General features: G+C 40.5%; 1 protein-coding gene across 18 annotated transcripts in view; it reads left to right on the forward strand.

Moving 5' to 3' along the window:
• The window catches only part of ptprsa (protein tyrosine phosphatase receptor type Sa), a 231861-nt gene extending 211636 nt beyond the window's left edge, over window positions 1-20225 (forward strand). For all 18 annotated transcript variants that reach the window (XM_076874371.1, XM_004562015.3, XM_076874368.1 and 15 more), the window contains 8 exons: window positions 802-956; window positions 1754-2039; window positions 6001-6179; window positions 6524-6650; window positions 6775-6900; window positions 12546-12700; window positions 15272-15407; window positions 15825-20225. In XM_076874371.1, the coding sequence (XP_076730486.1) occupies window positions 802-956; window positions 1754-2039; window positions 6001-6179; window positions 6524-6650; window positions 6775-6900; window positions 12546-12700; window positions 15272-15407; window positions 15825-15893 (1233 nt within the window). In that variant the 3' untranslated portion in view covers window positions 15894-20225. The remainder of the gene's footprint in view (window positions 1-801; window positions 957-1753; window positions 2040-6000; window positions 6180-6523; window positions 6651-6774; window positions 6901-12545; window positions 12701-15271; window positions 15408-15824) is intronic.
• The last annotated feature ends 5922 nt before the right edge of the window (window positions 20226-26147 follow it).

Here is a 26147-nt window from a genome sequence, read left to right on the forward strand (position 1 = left end):
TCTCAAATAAAAACTACTCCAAAAAGCAAGCCTGGGTGAAATGAAGGTATGAACTAGTCCGTCTAGGCTCTCAGTCATCCAGGTCATGGTAGTCGTAGGAGCTTGAAAAATCTTTTAGAACTAAAGAAACCTCTTGTATGAAAGGTGAAACATCCTCACACACTTGAACAAGTCCAGTGCCTTCTTTTTCAAGCATGGTTTGCCTTCTTAGCAAAAGAGAGAGAGGGCTTAGCCTTTTGCCTCGGGTAGAAGAAACTAACTGTAGCAACAGCATTTATCTGTTTATCAAATGTGTGATCCGTCCCGTGTTTTGGAGGGCCAAGACGAGTGAGGTTCAAGAGGTCCACTTCTTTGCTTCATCCACAATTTTAACTCAGTGAGACAGTCCAGCAAGGACAGGGTTTAAATGATTTCCAAATCAATACAATTTACACAGTCCCCCAGCTTTTCTATTAGATTTACTGTTGAAGCCATTGATGAGCTGCATGTGTTGAAAGCATTTCATCATAGATGATTTTAACCTAAACTATAGTGCATTTTACTCATCAAGGCTACAAAGTGCAACTTTTTATTTGACCTGAAATCCCATCTTTGTGGTAAGCAGGTGTATCCACTAAATACGTCAGTATGTCAGCTTTCTGAATGTTTTGTGGTCTCACTGTACAACATCTCTCTGTAACAGCCAAGTTGCACAAAGCAGCACCGTTATCAAGACACCATTTGGGTTTATAGACCAACAATAAAGCTACTGAATGACCCAGTGCAAACACAGTGCAACCAGCCTCTCTGTGTGTTATGCAGAATGGTTCGAGTGAGAAGCGGGAGGTTCGTCAGTTCCAGTTCACCGCCTGGCCTGACCACGGCGTACCAGAGTACCCAACCCCGTTCCTGGCCTTCCTCCGTAGGGTGAAGACTTGCAATCCGCCTGACGCTGGACCAATCATTGCTCACTGCAGGTCGGTTTGTAATTTGATTCACTTTTGTGCTTCAAAGGAACCGAGGAGTGGTTCTTGCACCAGCCGGTCTCCCAAAAATGAAGTCAAGCCCAGCATATGGAAAATCCCAGCTTCAGTAATGCAGTTGTTATTAGGTCATTGTGTGTCCGTGAGCCAACAGAATGGCAGGCTTTACCTGCGTACTTGCTATTATAGGTTACGTAAAACACTTTACACCACCGCATACTCTCTTTCCCAAATGACCTCTGTCTCTTCTATTTTCAATTGGTCACAGCAGCCTTCTCTTTAATTTGTGCTTTATTTCCCTGCTGCCATTCTCTCCACCTTTTTCTTTTTATCTCTTTCTGTCAAAAAGCCTCAAAAGTAATCCCTTCCCATCTCCTTTGCGTCTCCCATTTCACTCCTTAGCTCTTCCTCCTTTTACGTGTGGTATTTCTCAGATGGCTTATTCAAATTGAAACCTTCCTTTTTGTCAAGATAAGAAGACTTCAGTGAGTCCAAAGCACTACACAATAAAATTGAAATTTGACGGCTTGCTTCACCTAGTCTCCATCACTGTCCTCCTGTTGTTCTATTTGTCATTTTCCTTTATTGTTTATTTATTTCCTCTCTTAGCTTTCATAACATCTCTCTCTTTGCGTCTTCCTATTCAATTATGCAAAGTGTGACTTCACAACAGAGCTTACAGGACTTGCTGTATATAAAACATTATAATGGCACAGTGAATTACACTGAAAATATTCAATGCCAAAACACAAAGTAATTTTGTATCTTTTTTTTTTTTTTTTTTACTCCAGTGCGGGCGTAGGCCGGACGGGCTGCTTCATCGTCATCGACGCCATGCTGGAGCGGATCAAGCACGAGAAGACGGTCGACATTTACGGCCATGTGACACTTATGCGATCGCAGCGGAATTACATGGTGCAGACCGAAGACCAGTACAGCTTCATTCATGACGCACTGCTGGAGGCGGTGGCCTGCGGAAACACTGAGGTGGCTGCCCGGAGCCTGTATTCTTACATCCAGAAGCTTGCACAGGTGGAGAGCGGTGAGCACGTCACTGGCATGGAGCTGGAGTTCAAGGTATAGGAAATAAACCTATAAAACCTTAATAACCTTCTGACCATTTTAAGTGCACTATGCACTGGAATTAGAGGGTTTTACACCTTGCTTTGTTGTTGTTGTTTCTTTATTAATGAGCCCTAACTACATATACCGATCAACTTTAACTTCTGCTGGGGTCAGACATGCAAATTATCAGGGAGCCTGCTTGGAGTTTTTCCTCAGAGTCACCTGCCAAGACAGTGGGAAATAACGAGCAGCCACAGATCAATGTCTACATTAACTTTCCTCTCTGTAGTCCTTATCATAACTAAATAATGAAGACGGCACCGGTATGTTTTTCTGACACCTTGTTTTAAGCCACTGTAAGCCTTTTAAATAAGCCTAGCTGCCAGCTTTATCTTCCCAGCAGTTATTCTGGATGCAAATCCAATTTCATTGCTTTTCATATTTTTCTTCATCATTATTTGCAGTGTGCTTAATTTTTGGTTTCAGTCATTGCTCTTTGCTTTGTGATAATACGTTTCTTTGTATTTTGATTTGGGGTTTTTTTGTTTTGTTTTGGTGTTTTTTCAGTGGTTCTTAACTATCAGCATCTGTGTTTCTGACAAGAAGCTGTGAAACTAAATTAGGAGACTAGGAAAGAGACAAATTGGATGGTTGCTGTCACTGCCTGGGTGGGTGGGGGGACTGAAAGAATAACATTTTAGTTGAGTGAAGATGCAGTTTATACAGTGTAGCATCACTGTAGAAGGTATATTTAAACTGCCTTATTTGAATGGCAGCTATTTGTCAGTTTTTTACGGATGCTATCCAAGTAACAGGTGACTAAAAAACAAATTTCCTTTACTTTCTTGTGCTTCACTTAAAACGTTTCATCATTTAGGTACACAATGCTATTGAGGTGTAGTATTTTTTTTTCCAGAGCTAGAAAAGAGAAATAAGAAGCCCTTTGCTGTTGGGCCACATTGTTCATTTTTGAGGATTTTGCAATAATATGCTTAGGCTAAGAAATTGGGTTTAATCTAGCAGGGGCAAGACAAAGGATTTTTTGGCTCAGAGCAGCACGGATTTTCGGTTTTAAGAAAGAAAAAATTAATGAAAAAGCAGTAGGTGAGAAAGACAGCAAAGCATAGTGTTTACGTACAGAGGGGTGACTTATTAAAGGAAAAACATAAACCCTTGAATCCTGCGATGGGGAGACTGGGCGACTGCTACAGCGGGGGGATATTAGCTGGCATCGTGTACTTTTTCCTTTATACAGCCGTTGCAATTCGTCACAGCCACCGGGCATCAATCTAGCTGACCATCTATGAGACATCGTGGCATATTAGAAAGTGCTCTCCATCACCACCATCAAACATCACATATCTTTTGGAAGAATGCTACTTGTAGAGTCACTGCCAGTTAATTGAGTTGGGGGGCTTATCCTATAATTTGTCACCCGTCCATAAAGTAAAGTCACCTCAACTTTGGCACACCAGTTAGCATCTGCTGACCTTGGATTACGCACACAGATTCTTGAATCATTCGTCATCGCTTTTCATCAACGCAGCCTCCCTACCAAGAAACAACAACAGTGCCAGTGCGATTAGTCTTTTTTTGGGGGGTGTCTTCTCACTGGTGCACAACAGTGACGGAAACTCCACTGCCATCTGTATCGGGAAATAATGCTGAGCTGGCATCAGGAGTCGAACGGGGATTAATAACATCCACCCTGCTGTCAGTACAGAGGGGGTAGGCGTGTGAGAAAAGGGGTGGTTGAGCTAAGTAATTAATACTTGATGATGACAAATGGAGGTGGAAGGTGAGGCAAGCGGAGGGAGGAACGTTTGGCTAATGAACAAAGGGACGAGTGTATACTAAGTTGGCAGTAAGGAAGTGATTTGACAGAATACTGCACTATAGGCGAGAGTGGGAGGGCACTGTCATTCTCAGGTAGGATACATAGTCACGCAGAGTTAAGCCATAACTGTTGGGAATCCCTGAAGATAATTTTGTCATGAAGTAGTCAGACAAAAATGCTTTCTTGCTCACAGTATGTGCATTTTTATGGAGATTTATGCACATAGCATGCTTGTAGAACGTATTTTGCAACAGTATGTGGATTACAACATACACACACAACAAAATGCTACTGAGCTGCTGGGATAAATTTCAATTTAAATAGAAGCAAGTATGAGTTGGGATTCAGCTGTTTAAATTGGGATCCAAGTCCAAACAAAAATACAAAAATCTTCTCGAGTTATATAGAAACAGTTATATACATATACAAAACTCTAACAAGGCTTTGCATGGCAATGCATAATTAATAATTAAAGAAGTACACAATTGGAAAGATAGTATTTACTAGAAATAAACCGAAAACCTATGATCTAATAGATAGTAAATGTACTAAAAAGAATAAATATGTGTAAATCTGTAGTGATATTCAGAATACTTTACTATAGATTTATAGAAATGCCAGATGGTATTTAATATTCTCAGACCCTTGTATTTTCTATTACAGGGTTCTGACTTCCCACTTAGATTTGGTTATGTCCAGGGAAGCCTACTGGGGATGGTCCTACTGCGTTTTTGGTCACAGTGCTTCTTTAAGCTCTAGTTTCTGATACATAACCAAATATATGTTTCGGTGCAACATGCCAAATGGAATGAAAACTGACCAGATATGCTGTACTATAAATGGGAAGGAGCTAGTATGAGGTGAAGAGATTGAGGCTGCCAGGTCTGGCGCAGTTCCCTTCACCCTCTGTGGTGTAGCTGAGGGCCTCTTTAGCACTGCCAGGCCACCTTAAGCCTTTCCAGGTGCCTCTGTGAAACACAGATCAAAAGCAAGACAGTAGCAAGGGATAAAGGCATGGGAGGAGGAGGAGGCAAACACTGGATGGACTCCAAGAAGCCACTGATAGAGAGCTGCTGGTGCTATACGAGGGGGGAAAGAGAAAGAGAGACCGAGAATACTCTAATTGGAAGAGAAAATGGAAAGTTAGACCTGGTTTGCGCACACATAAAAGCATGAACACACTGACTTTTTGTATTTTGACAAGTATTGGGAGCTGGAAAATCTAGAAAATATATTCACATCCCGCCTTCTTTTTCACCGGGGTCAGCTGCAGCTCATCTCTTGTCTCGTTCTCATTTCTTGTGATGCTGCTGGTGTTTTCAGCGCGCCGTGCGTTCTGTCTGAAAGGGGTCCTAAACCATCTGACAAGGGTATCTTCTATTTGCTTGCTAACGAGCAAGAACACACACACACATATTCTTTATTGAGACGTCGAAGCCAAAAGGAGGAGATCATAGGACTTGCTGACCCACAAACTCGCGCTGAGATCCTTATGACGGTGATGATGTAGCAGTACGGCATTTTCATTTTGATCATTATGCAGCGTGCGTGTGTGTTTGTCTTTCTGAGCATCCCTATGTGAGTCTATGTTTTATGCACACTGCCATTATCAAAGCTGCGACTGACCCACTTTTAGGCAAGTTTTCTGTTTCATACAGGCTTGATCCAGAGGCTTGTTAGTCTGGGTGTGTAACGTATTTTCCGTCATTTTATCTGACCCTCCAGGACCTCACAAGTTGCAAACGGGAATAAAGTTTTGAATTGCTTTCTGATAAATATATTCCTGATAAACAATGTCCTTTGAAGCTGTGGCATCGTGGGTGACAGATCAGATTAGATTAGGTCTTCTTTATTACTTTCTGCAATTGATATTCTCCACTTTCTAGCTATCTTGCACCTGTCTTCTTCATCCTCTCCTGCTCTTCCTTTTTCTTTTACTTCTTTCCTCTGCAGTGCTATCTTCTCACATTTCTCTGCTTTTAATCTTTATTCTCCTCCTCTGCATCATTCATTGCAGTCTTACTAAATGTCTCTTTTTTTTTTAACACTATACTATATTTTTACCTTAGTCTGTACTGTTATTGTTATTGCTTATCTTCTGGTATGTTAAACTATCCCTTTGTCTTCCCCCAACAGCGTTTGGCCAACTCCAAAGCCCACACGTCGCGCTTCATCAGTGCCAACCTTCCCTGCAACAAGTTCAAAAATCGGCTGGTTAACATCATGCCCTACGAGACCACTCGTGTTTGCCTGCAGCCAATCAGAGGCCTGGAAGGATCTGACTACATCAATGCCAGCTTTATTGATGGATACAGGTAGGAAGAGTTGAGATGGCAGAAAAGCACGCCAGCATGAGTGAAGTAACTGCTTATTTATTCATGTGTTTATTTCTACTGCAAAGAAACATCTTGATTGATCAGAGACATATATTACATGGAATAAAGAAAATGAGAGAAATATTCATTCTATTTTTGTATTTTTTCCTCATAGCAGTCATGTAATCGTGTGTATTATTATGTAAAAGCAATCATCAAGTTTACTTATCGTCCACAAGTTTGTGTCATACGGTTGATTTTGTTTTTCCCCCTCTGAATTTGCATCAGTGGTGTTTACAGTTAATTACTCAAGTAAACATGGTGTGACTTTACTGTTTAAACAGGCAACAGAAAGCCTACATTGCCACGCAGGGCCCTCTGGCGGAGACTACAGAAGACTTCTGGAGAATGCTCTGGGAGAACAACTCCACTATTGTAGTCATGTTGACCAAACTTAGAGAGATGGGACGGGTACGACGCTGATTTATGTTATTTATCTGTCTCTTTTTGCTTAAAAATTAAAATAATTTAAAATCAAAATGTAAAACGCCATAAAAAATTCCACTAAAAATCATCACTATTTTTTTTCAAACAGGAAAAATGTCACCAGTACTGGCCTGCAGAGCGCTCTGCCAGGTATCAGTACTTTGTGGTAGACCCCATGGCAGAGTATAACATGCCTCAGTACATCCTCCGAGAGTTCAAGGTCACAGACGCCAGGGTAAGAGGGGGTCCTTTGGCGGTTTGGGAGGGTTAAATAGGGCACAAGATGTGAAATTTTCCAATGAATGCAAAATATATAAATACAATACATTACACCCTTGAAAAGCCTACATAAACACAGAGCCTGTACATGTTTCCACACTGTAGCCTACATGTTGTATTTTTTCTGTTCAGCGGCTTTTGTTGTTGACGCTGGGGCGTAAATCTGAAATCTGCCCATCACACCTTAAAAGAAAACTTTGTACTAAATTGCTGTCAGCATTCAATAGATATTCAGCTGCAGTTTCTTTGTATCAAAGCGCAAGAGGGACTTTTTCCAGTCTTCTTCTTTATGCTTTTGTTCATCAGAAGTTGTGCGCCAATGACGCATTTTTAGCCTCCTCAAAAGACTAAAAGTATAAGAGTAAAAAAAAAAAAGATGTTATAATTTGGACAGATGCGCCATCAACAACTCACTGAGGTGTTGGAAATGTCGAAGATTAAGCAAGTTGAGTAAAACTAGGCCACGTAAACAGAAAAACATCGCAGTCTCGTCATATTTATCCCAAAAACCTTCCTTAAAAGAGTTTTTTTCTGTTTCTATTGTGAGATAGATTTCCATACAGTGTTTCACTACTGAACTGACTTTTCTCACCCTGAACTGTTAAGAAGCTACTCTGCTCTTTTGTAGTTATCTCTTTACCTCCGATAACATTTCTTTTTTGGTCAAATTAGGTCAGACAGTTCAAAGGAGCAACAGTAGAAATCTAGCAGAGAGATGAAAATCTCCCGTCTCGGCTGATATACCCACTGATTTCCCAGGCATCATCCTGTTGGTATTAAAGCAATTAAGGCGCACACATGCACTCATGAAAAGGCTCATGCCGATCTCCTTTCCTCTGTATATTTCTATTAGTTCATGCGCATAAGTTCAGATATCATCTTCCAAAGGCTCTGATAGATTAAACACACTAGCCGGGCCTGCTTTTTCTAATTCTTCATCCCATATTTAGTGAGTGGAACAAAACTGTAGAGGTTATCGCTGTGAGTGTGACGATGTTCGTGCACAGTTTCGGTAAGATTGACCCAGTCGTTTCGGAGTAGCTTGAATACACACAGATACATATGCAGTGTTGGGAAGGTTACTTTTAAAATGTATTCCGTTACAGAATACAGAATACATGCCCCAAAATGTATTCTGTAACGTATTCCGTTACGTTACTCAATGAGAGTAACGTATTCTGAATACTTTGGATTACTTAATATATTATCGTGCTTTTTACAACAACGTGAATGTACTATTGCTGTGTGATTTATTACTATTACTGAAGGTCCGCGACTCCGAACTGTAGTAAAGGGACCTCTGACTAATACGGCGGGGTCCCTGTCGGCTCAGAGCCGAAAAATAGCTTTACTTTGTTGTGTGGGTCAATTTTTCTTGCGAGAGACAGAGAGAGGCGTTGAAAGACTGCTCCAACGGAACTTATTGTTTTCGGAGGAAAACACGAACACGGTGTACAGTCGAGTCTTAATAGCTTACTTACAACTGGGCTCGTCAGGCACTCTTCTTGGCTGCAGTGGTTATTATTATATTTACATGTTTCCAGCTCCCGTTTTTCCTCGACGACAACTCGTACCTTTCCACTCGCCTTTTTCTCCCTCCTCGCGCTCACAGACCCATAACGTGTATGGCAGTGCATTCTCCCTGCAGCACGGACTATACTGCCCATGATGCTACATTCTTTAGAGCTATGCTTGTAGCATTCTGCCTGTTAGCTTAGCACAACAACAACAACGAAAAGGCGCTCTCTCACCCAGGAAACACACAGTCGCAGAAAGAGAGAGAGAGCGTCGCCCTGTAACCATGGCAACCGTAACGCTGCCACCTGGAACAACAGAACGTAGCTGTCAAACAAAACCCAAACAGTCCTGACCCGCGACAAAATGAAACAGGAAAGTACCGCAGTGTAATCCATTTATTTCAACAAAGTAACTGTATTCTGAATACCACCTTTTTAAACGGTAACTGTAACGGAATACAGTTACTCATATTTTGTATTCTAAATACGTAACGGCGGTACATGTATTCCATTACTCCCCAACACTGTACATATGCATACATGCGCTACCATCGTTTTAGTAAGAAGATATGAATGCATATAAAGTATGAGATTGCTCTAACGTGCATGCAAACACGATGCCCCGAGGTCTGGTCAGTGCTGCTTTTCTTTTCGAGGATTGTCCAAGGGGACTCAATCATCAAAACAAACAGTGTTAGCAAACAGGCAGTCAAAGCTTATCACACAGTTAAGAAAACAAAGCGGAGAGATGGAGCAGGTGATAGTCCGGTCTGTGCTTTCAGGCCGCGCGTGTGCGTCGATCTTGCTGATTGTGTATGCACTTAAAAGTGTCTGTGACCTGGGCTTACCCTGCTATTGCACAGATCACATGTACATGTTTGTCTGTTTTGTATATGTATGACTGTGTGTGTGTGTGTGCACACAGCTGTGTGTGTTTCTCTCGCATGCCTCTGCGCAGTAATAGCATAGACTCCACGCTTCAACACTCACATCTAGCGAGCCAGTCACGTATTTAATCACACAATTTGACACGGCGCGTGGGCCCTCAGGTTGTGTGTTAAATTTTGCTCCCCACCCCCACCCCCCCTTCTTTCTTTCGCGTGCTTAGTTTATTGTGTTGTTGTCTTTGCCCCTCTTTCATTTTTAATCCCCCTGCTGAGGCTAAATGTTTTTGAGATGGAAAAACAAAGGCAACACAAGAAAGAAAACATGCAATGCGTCATAAAACAGGGAAAGAGACATGAGGTGTTTTACAAAGAGAGCTGGTATACGGGGCCTAACTTATTAGATTCTAAATCACTGTATTTGTCAAGCACAATAAATGTACAAGAGTACCCCTTGGCAGCAGCGATGCAGACTCACATCAGCAGCACGTATAGTCCCATGTGACAATAGGCAGATTATTTAAATCCTTTGACATATAGTAACAACGTAAAGTATATATGTTCAGCATAGAGTCACCGTCTGAACGGGGGGATGGTTAGCTCTTGGCAAAAATCAGAATAAATCAGTAAGAATGTAAGACAGCTCCCATCCATGATGGTTAGAGACCCTCAGGTACTTGTTTACTTCAACACATTTGACATTTACCATGAATTCTGCTCAGTATGATTTTTGTCATTTATGACATGAAGCATGTTGCATGTCTTCATTGCATCTTGTTCTTTACATACACCATACTGCAGTTTCTTCAACAATATTGGGGAAAATTTCAATAATGTCTTTAAAAGTAAAAATGCTATTTTCATTAATACATATATATATATATATATATATATATATATATATATATATATATATATATATATATATATATATATATATATATATATATATATGTATATAAACCGAATTAGCATTTTTATACCCCAAATTTGAGTGGACTTTGCTGAGACATCAGAAATTAATCAGACATTTTTCTGCAAGTAAATAATTTGCCATCTTTATCAAAAAATAATAATGTTTTTTATTATTTTTCAGCTTTTTTTTTTTTTTTAATCAGTAAATTTAAAATTGGTGGATAACAATGATAATTAGATTTTAGCATAAAAAAAACAATGATTACTGGTGGATTAACCATTACAGAAACATACAAATGATTTTGTAATTACCAATAAGGTTAATTTAGGGCAGCTGTGGTATAAAGCTTACACTGGGTGGTGACCTAATAAACTGGTTAAACACTGTACATGTGCACTGACTGTTAGCTTGAAGCTAACTACTGACTGACACTTTTAATTTACTCAGATGAAGATGTTATTGCAATGTTATTCTTTTCCCCAATAACATAATTGAGAATTTGTCTCTTTTAACATTTGTAACAAACTTCAAATGTCAAATTTACTCCAAACAAATTTTAGAATCAAATATCGTTAGCAGCTAATAGCAGGATTTTCAAAAACAATAAATTGTTTACTTGCCAACTGAGTACTCAACCAGTTGTGCTTCCGCCATGTGTGTGAAAAAATCTATAGAGAATGTGCGAGAATGACACTTCATATCCAAGCTGAGGTCTGCTGTGCTGAGAAGTGAGAAACAACTGGAGAAATGAACACCTGGTTGTCTTAATTACTGGTGGCATCAAGCGGAGAGCTTGTCTCTGCGAAAATGCTCGTCTGCTCGCCGGCTTTCTCGAGCAATGTGCTGTCTCTGAGACAACATCAAAAGAAGTTTCTTTACAAGGACACGAGTATCGACTGTGCATTCTCAGAGTGGATAATCAGCTCTCTCATAATAAAGCAGATCCTGTCCGTTCTCCTCCTGCGATGCCACTTCATTGGATAAAAAAACTATTCAAATGCGTTTGTTTGCACTGCAGTTGAAGCAAATGTAGTTGCCTCACCATTACAACAAGGTTGTAAGAATCAATAAAAGATTAAGTTGTCAAGGTTGACATTTTTCGAACATGCACGTCATTGTGTCAGGGTTTTTGTTTCCAATTTTCATCCTCCAATCCCGCCTTCTTTTCCATAAGTCCTTCTTACTTCTTACATCCCTCCTCCCTCCCTCTCCGTGCTCATCCATCACGTTGCTCTATTGATCGCATCTCAGGATTATCTTATTCAACTTGGTGTCTAGGAGAGGACGCTTGTCATGGCAGATGCACTATTGATTAGCTATAACTAGGACCTTTTTGTGACACACACACACGACTACCGCGCTGTGAACACAATAGGGAAGAAAATGGAAACAGTTGGGTTTGAGTAAGAGAGGACACACTGTCCCTATGTTGTGAGCAGTATGTGTGTCACTGTATCAGCAGGTTTAGTCTTATACAGAAAAAAAGTGCATATTTAATTAGTGCGAAGGCGTTTTTTGCTTTCAGTTTGTCCTCTGTGTGGATGTACATAACTTTGTCCTTTTTTCTCAAGAATGCAATATCTCAGAAATGCCTTAAGGGATTTTCTTCAAGTTTGTCTTTAATGTTCACCAGGACCCAAGGTCACTGTGACCTCTCTCAGCCATAGCTTAAGAATTCATACGCTAATAATGACAACATTTCAAGCTGCTGTCTAATAGAATAAAATGATAAAATGATGACATTTTATATCCAAAAAGGTCACAATTTTACTCCAGTATCAAAATGTTCTGCAAAAACACTTTTCTAGCCATTATTCAGCACAATAACTCAAAAAGAGAGAGAAGGGGAGATTGTAACCATATTTCACATTTGGTTCCCTGCTGGATTGGTCACACTGATTATGGATGCCCGTCTTAAACTTTTAGTTCTGTCAGAATCACTTTTCTCAGCCACACGTGTGAACAAATGTTCTTGCATTTATCTCTTATTGAACCTACGCGACAAGAGAACGACAAAAACAAGGCTTTACAAATTCAAGTCAAATCGATTTCAATCTCTAGCAAGTGACAACCTTTGTCTAGACCCTCAATTCAGATGGAGAGACAAAGCAGAAACATGCTTGCATACAACCAACAGGGGATCCTTCTATTAGTAGTGCATTTATTCTGCATAGAGTTGGTGGAAGGATACTGATACTGTGGAATTGTTGGTGGGAACTGTCGCCATTTAAGATAACCTTAAATGTATCTTTGCTACTCACCTCATTTTCTCTCTGTTTTGCAGGATGGCCAATCCAGAACAGTAAGGCAGTTCCAGTTTACTGATTGGCCAGAGCAAGGCGTGCCCAAATCGGGGGAAGGATTCATTGATTTTATTGGCCAGGTGCATAAAACCAAGGAGCAGTTTGGGCAGGATGGCCCAATCTCTGTCCACTGCAGGTAATGTTGTCATGTGCATTATATGGCTTGTATATTTTATTTTATATTAATAATTGTTTTCCTAAAAGGAGATGACTTGTCGCCTGCTTTGCCTCAAACCGGTCTCTAAAGACATTCTTCTCTTCTTGAAAGCGATATAAGTCTCAAGACGAGATTAAATCTCTTCTTAAGATGGTTATTGTTTTGCAGCAGAGCTCCTCCTAAGGCGCAGCTCTAACAACATCCCTCTTCTCCTCTTTGCCAAGCGCAGTGCACTACCTCAGCACCTCCACGGGCCCTTCTCTTTCATAATTGATAAGCCTCAGATGTGGCTTGGCATTTGCAAGGAGAAGACATATGAAATGATACAGCCATTCTTTTGGGGGTTTTACGATCACTGCATGGTGCATTTTTATCACCTCCGGTGTAGTTTCCAAGGTAACTTTCACCATTAACTCGAGATGCTGTATTACAGGTAGTAATTGATATTTGGTAGTGGTCACCAGCAGAACGTCAGATTATTAATATTCATAACCCTGAGTGGGATCCGTCTGAATGACTTGTTATTCTCAGTAGCCAAATGAGGACAATCTTCACAGCTTTGGTTCTGTATACGCTGCGAGACAAGCAAAGACGGAATGTATGTCTCGTATATGATCTCCGACACACTTTTTTTAAACGTTTGATTGGCATTCAGCTCCAAGGATACAAATGGGCGAACACTAATAATTCCCTTGCTGTCTCTTAAAAATACTTTACCTTTGGAGCAGAATAGGTGTCACTTTTGCGCCACATTTCTACTGCAGAGGCGCCATGACATCATCGAATGTAGCATAACGTCCTTTGGATTAAAAAGCAATGATGTCACCAGCCATCAAATGACCCTCTGGGAGTTGTCTCGGACTTGTGTCAGGCTAGCACCACTAAGACTGAGTTATTCTACCCCTCTGTGAAGCCTTTATGGGAGTGCTGTCCTTAAAGTGAAAGGCCTGGTTATTGCAGGACTGGAGTAATGCACAAGAAAGCAGACAGAGGCTGCATTTAGCGCCTAAATAAGTGATGCATCTCATCAAATGCGGTCCTGATTTTGAGGCGTGCGCGCGAGTAAACACAGCAAAGTGTTTTATGTCATTAGAGTTCGATGATATTAATCAGGGAATCATTTTGCACCGATGTGTATCTCGAGTAGTTGAGTAGTAATAGTTGTTGGCTGCATTATCTGTCGGGACTCTAGCTACCTCCTTTCCCATCTAATCATTGTAGCCCTCTCAACTTTCTCCATCCCTCCTCCTTCAGGCTTAGTCGTTTCCGAGAGTAGAGCTTATAGCTTCCTTTTCTCTTACTCTTTCGTCTTCTGTCACCCGCCTACCCCGTTCGTCAACTGCCTGTCTGTTTCTTAATCCTCGCTCTCTCTCGCTTCCTCTCGGCCCATCCATTCTCCTGCACCTCTTTTCTTTTATTCTTCTCCCTTCCTCCTCGGCGTCTATCTAATAGACCCACATGCTTTTTGTCATTAATTGCCTGATTACTTCCTGTGAATGGGGACACCAAATCCTCTCAGTCTGCAGTGGCTCGGCGAGCCTTCAGATTTGGAGAGTCGATCTTCCTGGGGAGTGGGAGAGGTTGAAAGAGAGTGAGAGAGAAAGAGAGAGAGGGGGGAGCTCTGAGTGAGTTTAAGAGCCCATGTGACAGTCTGTGACTGACTCCCATGAAGAGGCTTTGGGTGGGCTGAGAGATACTGCAGTGTGGGGGTGATTAGGCTCCTGTTTCTTTTTTCATTTAATGGCGTCAAACAATACCAAGTCATCTTTTGTCTCAAGTGCGCCGTTTTCCTCCAGCAGACACACGCAAACTTGTCAACAAACTCACGCACAAGTCAAAAAAGTGTCTCCCAGCAGCCGTCACTTCCACTCTCCATTCAGACAAAATAGCATCAGAGGCTGGAAGAAGCCCAAATAAATCTGTTGTCATATCAATTATTGTTCCATTGGTGAAGTGGAAGTCATTTCACAGCAAAGCAGCTTAGAGAGGCAGCTCTCAAGTATTTCAGGATCTGAGTTAAGACTCGGGCTGTATTTCTGGAGAGCAGCAGAAGGCTGAGTTTTTCGACACATGGGAGGAGGGACTTAATGAGACAAAATGTTTGCTTGGTCGCTTGTGTGCGACTTGAAATGTGCGCCTATGTGTCCTTGGGCTTGTGTGTGTGTGTGTGTGTGTGTGTGTGTGTGTGTGTGTGTGTGTGTGTGTGTGTGTGTGTGTGTGTGTGTGTGTGTGTGTGTGTTAGACAAGAATGTGGCCACAATATGTAAGTGGATTCACGAGGTTCTCACATGCAAATTGCCTCCTTTGCTAGTGTCACTGGTGTTTTACCGTGGAGCAGAATGTCCAGCTGTGGAAGTTTGCTTCCTCTAAGTGGTTAGAGCTTCCAGTGTGCAAAGTATTTTTAGATCTTTGCAGTCACTGTCCCCCACAAAATGCTGCATGCGACACGAAAGAAAGGCGCAATTTACAAAGGCACCATTCACTCGCTGTGTGCACAGGGCGTGCTTTACATCTTTCTGAATACACTTTTTTCTCTTTTTGTGTTTGCAGTGCTGGCGTGGGCAGGACCGGAGTCTTTATCACCCTTAGCATCGTCCTGGAAAGGATGCGTTATGAAGGTGTGGTTGATATCTTCCAAACGGTGAAGATGCTCCGAACACAGAGGCCAGCTATGGTCCAAACTGAGGTGAGAAATCACAGAGTCACACACAATAACATACACTGCTCCTTATTTGGATAGACTTATGGAATTTTAAAAGACCACCAATAAGTTAGCAACGCTCTATTAAACCACTTTTGGGTGGGTGTCTTCACCCCCATAAGGTCTATTATTGGTTTTCTGGTCTTCCTGTGTGAAAATGGGTAAATGCAAAATCAAGTTTTTGTATTTAGCAAAAGATTTTTGCTCATGCCAATCTAGGCTTTCTACTTAGGTATAGGATCTATAGAATGATCTTGTCAGGACATGCGCTGCCTCAGCAAATTGCGAAATTTACTGCAAGTTGAAATTGTCTGAAAATTGTAATCTCTCATGTCATTAAACTCCTGGGGAGGTGTTCTAATGCAATTTGTTATGCGTCTGTCTGTTTTTTTCCCTCCACAGGATGAGTATCAATTCTGCTATCACGCAGCTCTGGAGTACTTAGGAAGCTTTGATCACTATGCAACGTAAAAAGCCATCTCCCCCCCTCCCCCTCCTCTGAATCCTGTTGCCCCCCCACCCCCACCTCAACAGCCTCTTGAGCCATAGGAACTAAAATTTAAAACGACAGCAAACAACCACATCGCCACCGCCAATTCAGCCACATCAACCAGGATCTCCTAGATTTTTTTTTTTTTAAGACAACACCCGGTCCAACCAGTTCAGAGTCCAATTTGACTTTTCAAATATGCCACAAGGAAACACAAGAAAATTGTCCATCATCTCAAGAAAAGAAGATCCTCGGCAGGGGAGGAACCAGATGCTGTGGCTCAAGATGTGGGGCGGGTTTTGATCAAAGTGTCAGACTGCTTACCTTACCTCAAGTGTTTCAATGTGGAGGACATTGTAAACATTCGTGGACGTTTCTCTTCTCAAAAAATATCTTCGTGACACAACAGTAACAAGCGACAGATGACGAAGGAAAAGGAAGGCAAAAAAAATACAAATAAAAATCTAAAAAACACTGAGAAGCAGATGGATGTAGCCAAGACTTGGTGACTATCTTGTTTTTTGATATGCTCGGGTGTAAAAGGGGTTCAAGTATTTCCATCAACACAGTGTGTGAGTAATATTGTGAGAAATGAAGAAACTGGTTGCCTGCATAAAAGATTTATCAAGCTGTACAAAAAAAGTGAAACAAAATAAACAGAAAAGGACAAGTTCACTCACATTCGGCACCAAATCCTTCAAGAAAACCTAAAGTTTTTACAGTATTTTGTGTGGGATAACACTCGACTATTAAAGCGACTTCTTCTCGAGCACTAAGAGCTAAAAGAAGACACTTTTTGGTTTTCTTACAGTTGTGAGGATGAAAACAGCGACACATTTCTTAAAATGTGCTAATTGCATCAGTTGTGAATTCGTGTGAAATCAGTATCCTCAGCCAGGTAATCGCAGGAATGTTGCAACACGCCAGTATATTAACAGTGCAAAGATCAGTCACCGGATAAAAGTCTCGCCTGCTGCACGAAGCTTCCGCCGCGTCGTCTTGCGTGCAGCCAAGGTGAGACAAGCGGCAGCCGTGTCCCGTGATTTTTCTTTCTTTCTTCTGTTTTTTAACAATCGCTCCTGTCTTTGGAACCACTACATTGTGGGGCTGCGGTTTCAACATCCACGGTTTTGAACAAGAGATAAACCTGGTGGGGGGGGAAAGCTTTGGAACAAAAATGGAACAACCAAACAAGGATTGCCGCAAAAGTGAGGGCTCTCTTTGTGTACAGTGACCAACGCTCATCGTCATCCTCCAGAACTTTGTCTAATGAGGAATTATCTCGTTTTTCTCGGTTTTTTTTATTATTATGATTTTCTGTCAAAACCAAACATGCTGCTTATCTCGTGTACGCTGTACGTGTGACTTTGGAAGGAGAGGAAACTGATGAATCAAAGATGCCATCTCTGATAACTGGCATGACTGAAAGCGCATCCACTTGACGTCATCGTCCACGCCTCCTTTTCCCCTCCCTCTCGCCCAGCCTCCTCTATAATCATCTATATCATTGTATAAGACGCTCAAGTGGCAAAGGCCTGCTGCAGTTACCAAGCTGCACATTAATGTGGTTGAAAAATTGGCCTTTAGTTCCACTGTTTGTGTGTTTTGGTGACAGGTGGATACATTTAAACAAAAAAAAAACAAAAAACAGATGCTTTGGTATTTGCCCTCCGTTTTCAAGGTGATGTCTCTGTGGGTGACACAGCCAGACCAAGGAGCCATGATGGATCTCGACGCTGTGACGCGTTCCTGAAACTCTCCAGTACAAGTTACTTGCACATCCCCAAACGAAAAAAAGATTAACTTTAAACGTATTACCCCCGCCAACCCCTCCCTACTCTCCCCGAACAACTGCAGGTCGACACACTAGTGTATGTTGTGATTTAAAAAGAAAAATCAAGCTTTTGAGATCACCGGGTTTTCATTTCGAGAACAGCGCTTTGGTATACGCGAGCGTTACGGATCCCGCGCAGGTTTCCGGTGGGTGTGCACAAAAGCCGGAGCGATGGACAGAACTGTGTGTAATCTTTTCTTATTTCCAAAAAAGCCTTATTGTTATTGTAACATTACGAAAACATTAATGTTGTATTATGACGACTTATTTTACACTACATAGTTGACTTTTTATTATGTTTTTGGTTGTTTTGTTTTTTTCAGTTTAGTTTTCTAACAGATGTTGTATCATTTTTTAAAATTAGCAGGAAAAGAGAAAAGCTTATCTGTTCATATTATGTTTAAAGACATTCTATTTTTTCACTGTAGAAATGTTAAGTATAACATGGCTGTGTGCTTGTGCGCATACATGTATGCATTCATGTGTACTGCGCACTCACACATTCATATATATTTAAATGCAGAATATGAAGATATATCCAAACCTTAGTATGAATTATATGTTTCTCCTCATCATCTTTTTTGTTTTTTAAACATGTCAGTTCTCATGCTTGAAAATATGATTTTATTTCATTTTGTTTTTCTTTGTGTGTGTGGTTTTTTTTAATATATACATACATATATATATATATAAATATATAATCTTAGAGACCTTGTGTGTTTCTTAATGGAAGCTGAGGGAAGCACTATGCCTGAATCCTCTGCCTCCACTCACCATTGCTCTTCTACCTGAGGGTAGAACCTGTGCCGATGAGGAGATGCCATTTTTTATTTCTATTTTTTACTTTTTTGTCGTTTTTTCTTTTTCTTTTGAGCAACTGTTGATGAAGTGATCTACAAAATATCAATCAAATATTTCAAAACTGACGATTTTTTTCTTACCTATATAGGACCAACTTGACGAACTGTATCTTGTATGATCATGGTCAGGCTATGACCCTCGCAGTTTAAGAAAATCCTCTTCAAGTTCTCTTTTCTTTTTTAAATTTTTCAGACATAATGTGGCCATTCATTTTGTTAGATATCCACTATGATCTAGAGTATACCTGTAAATAAACAAATATATAGATTATATGTATTTGTATCATTTGACCTTCAAGATCTCATACTTTAGGTGGGGACAGAAATACAAAAATCAAAGTCCTTCTCACATCCTGGTGGTTGTAGAGCCTGCTTTCTGAAACCTCTCTTCTCCAGTCCTTCCTCCCTGGTCTTTAATTACCACTCACTTTTCTTCTGACTTTAATTTCCCCTGCTAGCAGTTGAAATGGGAAACATGCCAGCCTCTGTTCTCATACCTATAGCCTCAAACAGAGCACGAAATCAGCACCAGTGATCTGCTGGTATAATTTGACCAAGCCTGGGAGGTTAGTTCTTTCTGTCAACTATTTGAATTGCTAGTCAATCATTATTTCAAGGACCTGTTACATTCTTATTCTAGGTGTAAGACAGAGTGGAGCAACTAAAGGGTGTTTTTGAAAAAGAAATATTGTCTTAAAATAATTCTCAAACAAAGGATTAATCACAAAGGTGTAAATTCTTAAAGCCACAGCTACGGTAAAAACGCTGGAGGCATCCTTCATTCCTTAACACTTTCCACAAAACCCCCAGAAGATGTGCAACTGTTTAACTCCCTAAAATGCCAAGGTGTTAATCCATAAATATATCATTAGCTGAGGAGCAAATACAGCTATGTTAAAGGCCAGACATGGTTCAGTTCCAACATGACACGTTGATTTATTGTCTCCCCGGTGCATTTTTTTTAAGCCTGGAACAGAACCATACTGTTTTTTTCTTTGGTTTTTGTTTTTGTCTTTGACCATGCTTCATTTTGGGATGCAGAAAGAAATCAGGACTCAGTGAAAGATAGCAGAGTGATGCAACCAAGGAAAGACTGAGACAACCAAAAACGTGCTGCAAATTCACATTTCCAGCATGTCATTTCTGAACAGTGGGAACCTTGAGATGTTTCATAATGAACTCAAAGCCTAAGATGAAAGACTCTGGAATTCAGTGAGGCTGATGAGAAAGGGCCCAGGCCAAAACTGAAACCATGGAAGTCTTTCAAAGCTTGTGCAATGTGTTACGTTTTTTTTTTTTTTGACTTAATGTGAAGATGTTAGGCTTTTGAAAACAAACCGCCAAATTTGCAGGAGTATGTTGAATATTTCAGGGGAAGAGGGGAAATAACAAAAGATGAACCCTAACTTAATCAATTAATCAAAATAACAGAACGTATACAGTACGACAAATTGGAAAAAATAAAAAACAACCCAAATTCAGAAAAATACTTTTTTTGTATGAGGGCCAAGTGCTATCACTTTCAAACTGTTACTTCTAACTGAAACAATAATTGGTTTAAAGCCACTGTGTATGTAGATATGTTGACTTTGTATTAAAGAAATGTTGTCTGAAAATCATTTTGCATGTGTTTCTTGCTGGTAAGATTGGTTACAACATGGATATCTCTCCTCCTGTCTGATTGTCTGCCTACAGTATTTCCCCATCTGTTAATATGCAAATTTCTGGTGAGAGTTATTTAGCTATGATACTTGAAGTACATCAGCACTTACTTTGCGCATCATACATCAGACTGGAACTTGCACTGAAAAAAAATCTGTTCTATAGGACGAGTGATGAAACTCACAGATGGTGCGCATCGTTTGTTGATAGATGGCTTGATTAGCTTCCTCCTATATTTATCCACCAGCCTCTCTGCAAACACATCCCAGTGTGTCCTTAAGCTCCTCTTCAAGCTTGATAAATGCCATGCAGACAGGCTGATATTGGTGCAGAGGTAAACCCTTACCTAGTGGTATTTACTCTCTAATCTGTCCTCTTTGGGTATCGGCTAACCTCGAAGTGATGCTTCTGGAAATCAAAGGGTGTGTTGGTCCCAGACCTGACTGTGTTTGCCTTAAAGATATTGCTTTAGATTACAACCTGCAAATTGCAGCATGTGCTTATTTGGTATTTGCACGGTATCCCTAAAATATTTGTAACAATAACTCTAGCGAGACAAAAAAGGGAAGAACAAAGAGGTTGGGGAATGAGGGGGTAGCTAGGATTCATTTTTCAACATTTTTTCTCATTTTGTTTTTGTTTTTTAATCTTTTTTTTTCCCTGAGGAGTAGGAATGACGAATCTCAGAGGTAATGGGAGTGAATTAGTTGCAAATTCTACAGGATGCCATGTGTAGTGTGTATTTTATTTTATATATATGATGAATTTCAGAAGCAGTAGCATGCACAGTGTATAGTCATCTGCATTTTTTGTGCATTAAAGCAATCTCTAATGACTTTTTCAAGATAACGATACTGTAAATATTTAGAATACATAAACTGTATTTATATTTTAATTTTATACTTTATATTTTAAGCCTTGTATATATTCCTTTGTGTCCACCTGTAACTAGAAATGTGTTGGTTGTTGGGTTTTTTACACTGAGCTATAGATCTAAACTTCAATGAGTTTACAACTGTGAGCTATCAGAGTGTTTCAAATTGGCAAAAATCTGCCTCTCCTAAGACTTTGCTCTTCACGCCATGTTGGATTCACCTGTAAATTAGATGCCGCTGCATCATCATCTCACCCTGTGACAGCCACTAAAGCATTGTCATTTATTAAATGGTAATGTACGCAGATTGACAACCCGCTTCAAGGATGATGTTACTAATTGTGCGCCGGAAGAGCTGCTGCAGTCCATCCCTTTCTAATAGTGGCGAGCCAGCAGACCAAGTGTGAGGGTAGGCAAGGAAGTGAATTAGGGTGGCGATTATGCAGTGATTCAGACAGCAGCTCATTAGGACCCAGCTAAGCAAGCAATCAACGAATCGATGTGACAGTGGACCCAAAAGCCACAGAAATTTGTAATAAATGGCAAAGCGATAAATTGGATTATCCACAGCCCCGTGGCCAAGCTCTTTCTGTTGCAAATGACAAATCAATCCAATCATGCCACGAAAAAAGCTAAAGAACCACAAAAACGGGAGGGAGGGCCTCGAGTTGCACCGGCTGTGGAGGTTATCTGTCTGTCAGATGCGTCTTGTTAAGGTTGTAGTTTTCCAGAGGTCATTTCTGTGTGATATTCAGGGCTCTAAAAAATTCATGGCCAGCCATTAGGTGTTTATGACCACCTTTTATAACTGGAGATTTAGTGACATTTGAACTCGTGCCAGAGCAGTAAAGGTGTCAGAGGGCTGCCATGCCACATGCCTGCTGAACCAACAGGACGAAGGCAGAGCTGCTTTCAGATGTTAAGAATGTAAAAGAGCAGAAAAGGAGAAATAATTAATAAAAATGAGGCAGCAGCAGGATCCCGTCTTAACTCTGTTTCATTTCTTGTATTGTAAGCACAAGAGATGGATCTGCTCCATCAACCTGTCAAATCATCACCGCTGAATGCCACGACCATGACTGGAGTGCTGGATGAAGAAACACTGACATGACATTGATGGACAAAGATGAGCAGATAGATGAGTTATAAACATTAAACCTGTTCAAACATGTCAGCACACAGCTGGCACCAGTTTCATGGAAAGATACGAAAACATCACACGTCAAATATTGTATTAAATAAACCAGTATTTTTGTCAAAGGACTTTGCTGCCATCTGCAGGATAATATAAGATGGCACCATCTGGATAACACTAAAGAGCTGTTTCCATTCAATTAAATCAGAGATCCACATTGATAGATGGTGGATTGGAATGTATTGTCCTCTCCAGAGGCTTTCTCTATGGCATAGAGAAAGCCTAGAAAGGTCTAGTTAGCATAGACTCTATGCTAACTAGACCATTATGAGCTGCTGCTTAGAAATAACTTTCTCTATTTTAAATGCATCTACATGTGGGATCCGTGCATTCATACAAATACTAACAGTTTTAGTTGCATATATAGTATTCTACCATGCAGCAAGATCGTTATACACCTGAAACACAAAAAGTCTGGAGTGCGAATTGGGCAGGGACCCCCGTGCACAAGCGCTCATACTCGGCGCCCTTCCTGTTAAAAGTGTGTTTGAGCGTCTGCCAGCAGTAAACGGTGGCATTTCAAAATTGTGGTGCGACATGACTCCTGTGTTTATGGCCTCGTGCTGTTATTTCCTATAATCTGTCTTACGTTCCCTGGTTCCTTTCTGCCTCTCTGTGTGCAGGCAGGGCTCTTCCACTGACTGATTGCTGCTATTAAAAAAGCAAGCAGCGGGGATACTGTCTTGGTTTCCTTCTTCCTTTTGCAGTTTTATTTCTCAGTCTCATCCACCAGTTCTATTTTGTCATCTCGCTACACTCTTAGGTCTCAACATTCATCTGCTATTCCAATTTTATTTTAAAACAGTGGCCCCTGGCCTTGCCTAATGGCCTGTCCAAGCTTGTTGGGGGAACCTTTTATCTTTGAAAGCTATTTGATTTTTAACTTTGAATAAAATATCAAGGTTGATCATTAGTGAATGTCCTAACTCATTTAAAATATCACATTTTGTTTCCAGTTGATGAAGTCCCACAAAAAAGAGAAATAATAACTATATTGGACCCCGCCAGACGAGACTAATTAAAAAAAAAACTGGCAGCAATAGGATTGCTTGTTTTCCATTTTAATTGGCCGATAAAAAAAAAGACATTTTTTTGATTCCAAAAAGACTGATTGGTTTTCACAAAATAGCAGTTTGAATCCATTTGATGGCATGCTTGAATCCCAGCATCCCAGTTTGCTCAGTTAGAGAAGTATGATTTAAACCTTGTTTCTTAATTCAGCGTTCTGGAAAAGGTTGAGAAGCCTGGTTTCAAAACATATTTGAAAAGCAAACAAAAAAGCTAAACTTTCTCATAAATATTGCACACAGAACAGCACATCATCTTTCAAATTTTGCTTCTTGGATCTGGGATGATTCTTAAATGGGGCATTTAATCCAGTGTACACAATGGGAAGTGGCTTTGGCACAGCGTCTAAACAGAAAGTCACATATTTCTTCTTGGATTTTTTTTCCAAAATATACCCAAACAAGGACAAGGAATGTCTCTGGTATAAATTTGTGATAGGTCATCATTTGGTGCTGACTTTGAAATACTTCTTTGAAAACTTCAAGAGCAGTAAACATGAGAATCTTCAAACTTTGCCTCGTGTCTGCTTTCCTAACAATGTTTCTAAAAACTCATTTGGACTCTGGTCTCAAATGTCAGCTAAAGCACTCAGTTCAAAATATGCTCAGTACTGTGGAGACAGATAATGGTTCTGTAATGGGAAACACAACATAAGAATGATGGCTTCCAGAAAAAAACAAAACAAGCATTCTGCGGTGCTCTACAGTGAATTTTCCATTAATGATTAAGGACACATGAAACCGTCTGCAATGGAACCATTAAAGCTTCCTTGTAAACATGTCCATCTGAACATAATAAACTTACATTCCAGCAGAGTGAGAGGCAGAGAAAATGAGTTCAGGATGAAAAATGAAGATGTGTTACAATTGTAGTTCGAGGAATACAGGCGGGAACTTCTAGCCGAGCTCTACGAGTTGGACTTCTCATCCGAGTGAATCTCAAATTTGCATAACGTAATCACTCAGCCGTCCCAGTCTGGCCCACAAATATGAGCACCGATAAAAAGAGGGCGTTCACTAACCACTGCATCGACTGAAGTTCACCACATAATGACAGGGCGCACCGCCTGTGTCTTTTATGTCATCATTATAGGTTTAGAGTAAGTCGGTATGTTTGCTACCGCTGATGCTAAAAGCTTAGGTCTCATATAATTCGGTGTCCATCCTCTGACCCTGCTAGTGTGGTAATTAACATAAAAGGTGGTGCACGGTTTCATTGCATGAAAGTGCTTCCTGTTTGGGGCTGAATTCTTTAAGTAGTCTTCAATAGTTCCCCAGGCTTCTTGAAGGACATTCAAAGCTCTTGTTCTGTATTTGGCTGCCTCTGATAGATGACGATCTCACCAAACCAAGACTGATAGTGTTCAATTGTGTCTATTTCTATCCAGGTATTCTTTAACTGCACTGTCAGTGTGTTTGGGATCAGCCCCACACCATGGCAGAGCTTCACTGTGTTTTACAGATGGCTGTAGACGCTCACTGCTGTACTTCATTCCTGACCTCCTCCATACAGCACACAGTGGTGATGATTTATACTCCATAAGCTTTGTTGGCACTAGTTTTCTGTCTGCTTTAGTCATATCTCAGCTTTTTCTCTTCCTTAAGAACGGCTTCTTGACAGCCACCCATCCACTGAGACCATTTTTGATGATACTTCAGTGAGCAATCAACTGAAGAGTCAGATGCATCTCTCAGGGCCTGAGTCAGTTCTTTGCTGGATTTTTTTTTTTCAGACTTGGAGGACATGACTTTTAGGGACCGTTCCTGTGCTGTGGATAGTTTTTGGCCTGCCACTTCTTCTTTTGTACTTCACTTGTCCAGTTTCCTCAATTTTTAAAGAATACACGTTTTTGGCTAATAGCTCTTTCGGAATCACCTCATCTACAAAGAGCTTCATTTCATCCCAAAAGTTTCATCCCTTGATTTGCTCCTTTTTCTAAGCTTGAAATTGAAGTGGGAAGTGGCTTAACAAAACAAATTTTAAAAAATGCATTCCTCTGAAAATGGTCAAGTACAAGGGCCGATTTGAAAAAGAATGAAAAAGCAGCGAATGTCCAAAAAACAAAGCATTGAGATCTATTACACAAAATTGCTTTAAAAATTGCAAAAGAGTCTGGCTCCTTGGAAGAAGACATGAAGGGTGGCTCCAGACTTCTGCACTGCACTGTAAAAGTCCTAAAAACAGATCTAGTGTGCAAATAAGAGTCAGACAGGCTGTAGGTTCCAGTTTTCATTGTATTTCAAATAAAAACAAACCCAAGTGCATTTGCAACATTCTTGATAACTCAGCAGAGTGGAGTGCTATTGGCCATATATCATGTGAGGTCTCATTCCTAAAGAGTCGAGCACAACTTCCTCCCCCAGTGACCATGTGGACTTCTGTGACACATCAGCTGCTTAACTGTGGCCTGCATGATACCACTGAACTATAAGAGCGTGGGATTATGTTTGGGGAAATATAATGAACAGCTTTCCTTGCATACAGAGATAGAAGTACTGTATAAAATTATGTTATTTAACTGAGAAGTTGAGCCATTATTTTAAAGTAAGTGCAACAGCAACTTAAGGCATTTCGAACTTAATTGTTTTTGTCTGCCAGTTGTTTGGTTTCAGGACATAGAACTAAATTAACCTGAGAGGGAAGGACTAATTGGAGCATTGTCACGAAAGGCTTCAGGTTCAGATATCGAGTTCAATCAGCAGCATTTTACTGATTCAGCAACAATTCAGTGAAATCTTCTTC

This window comes from Maylandia zebra, linkage group LG15 (assembly GCF_041146795.1).
Source record: "Maylandia zebra isolate NMK-2024a linkage group LG15, Mzebra_GT3a, whole genome shotgun sequence".
Taxonomy (NCBI): Eukaryota; Metazoa; Chordata; class Actinopteri; order Cichliformes; family Cichlidae; genus Maylandia; species Maylandia zebra.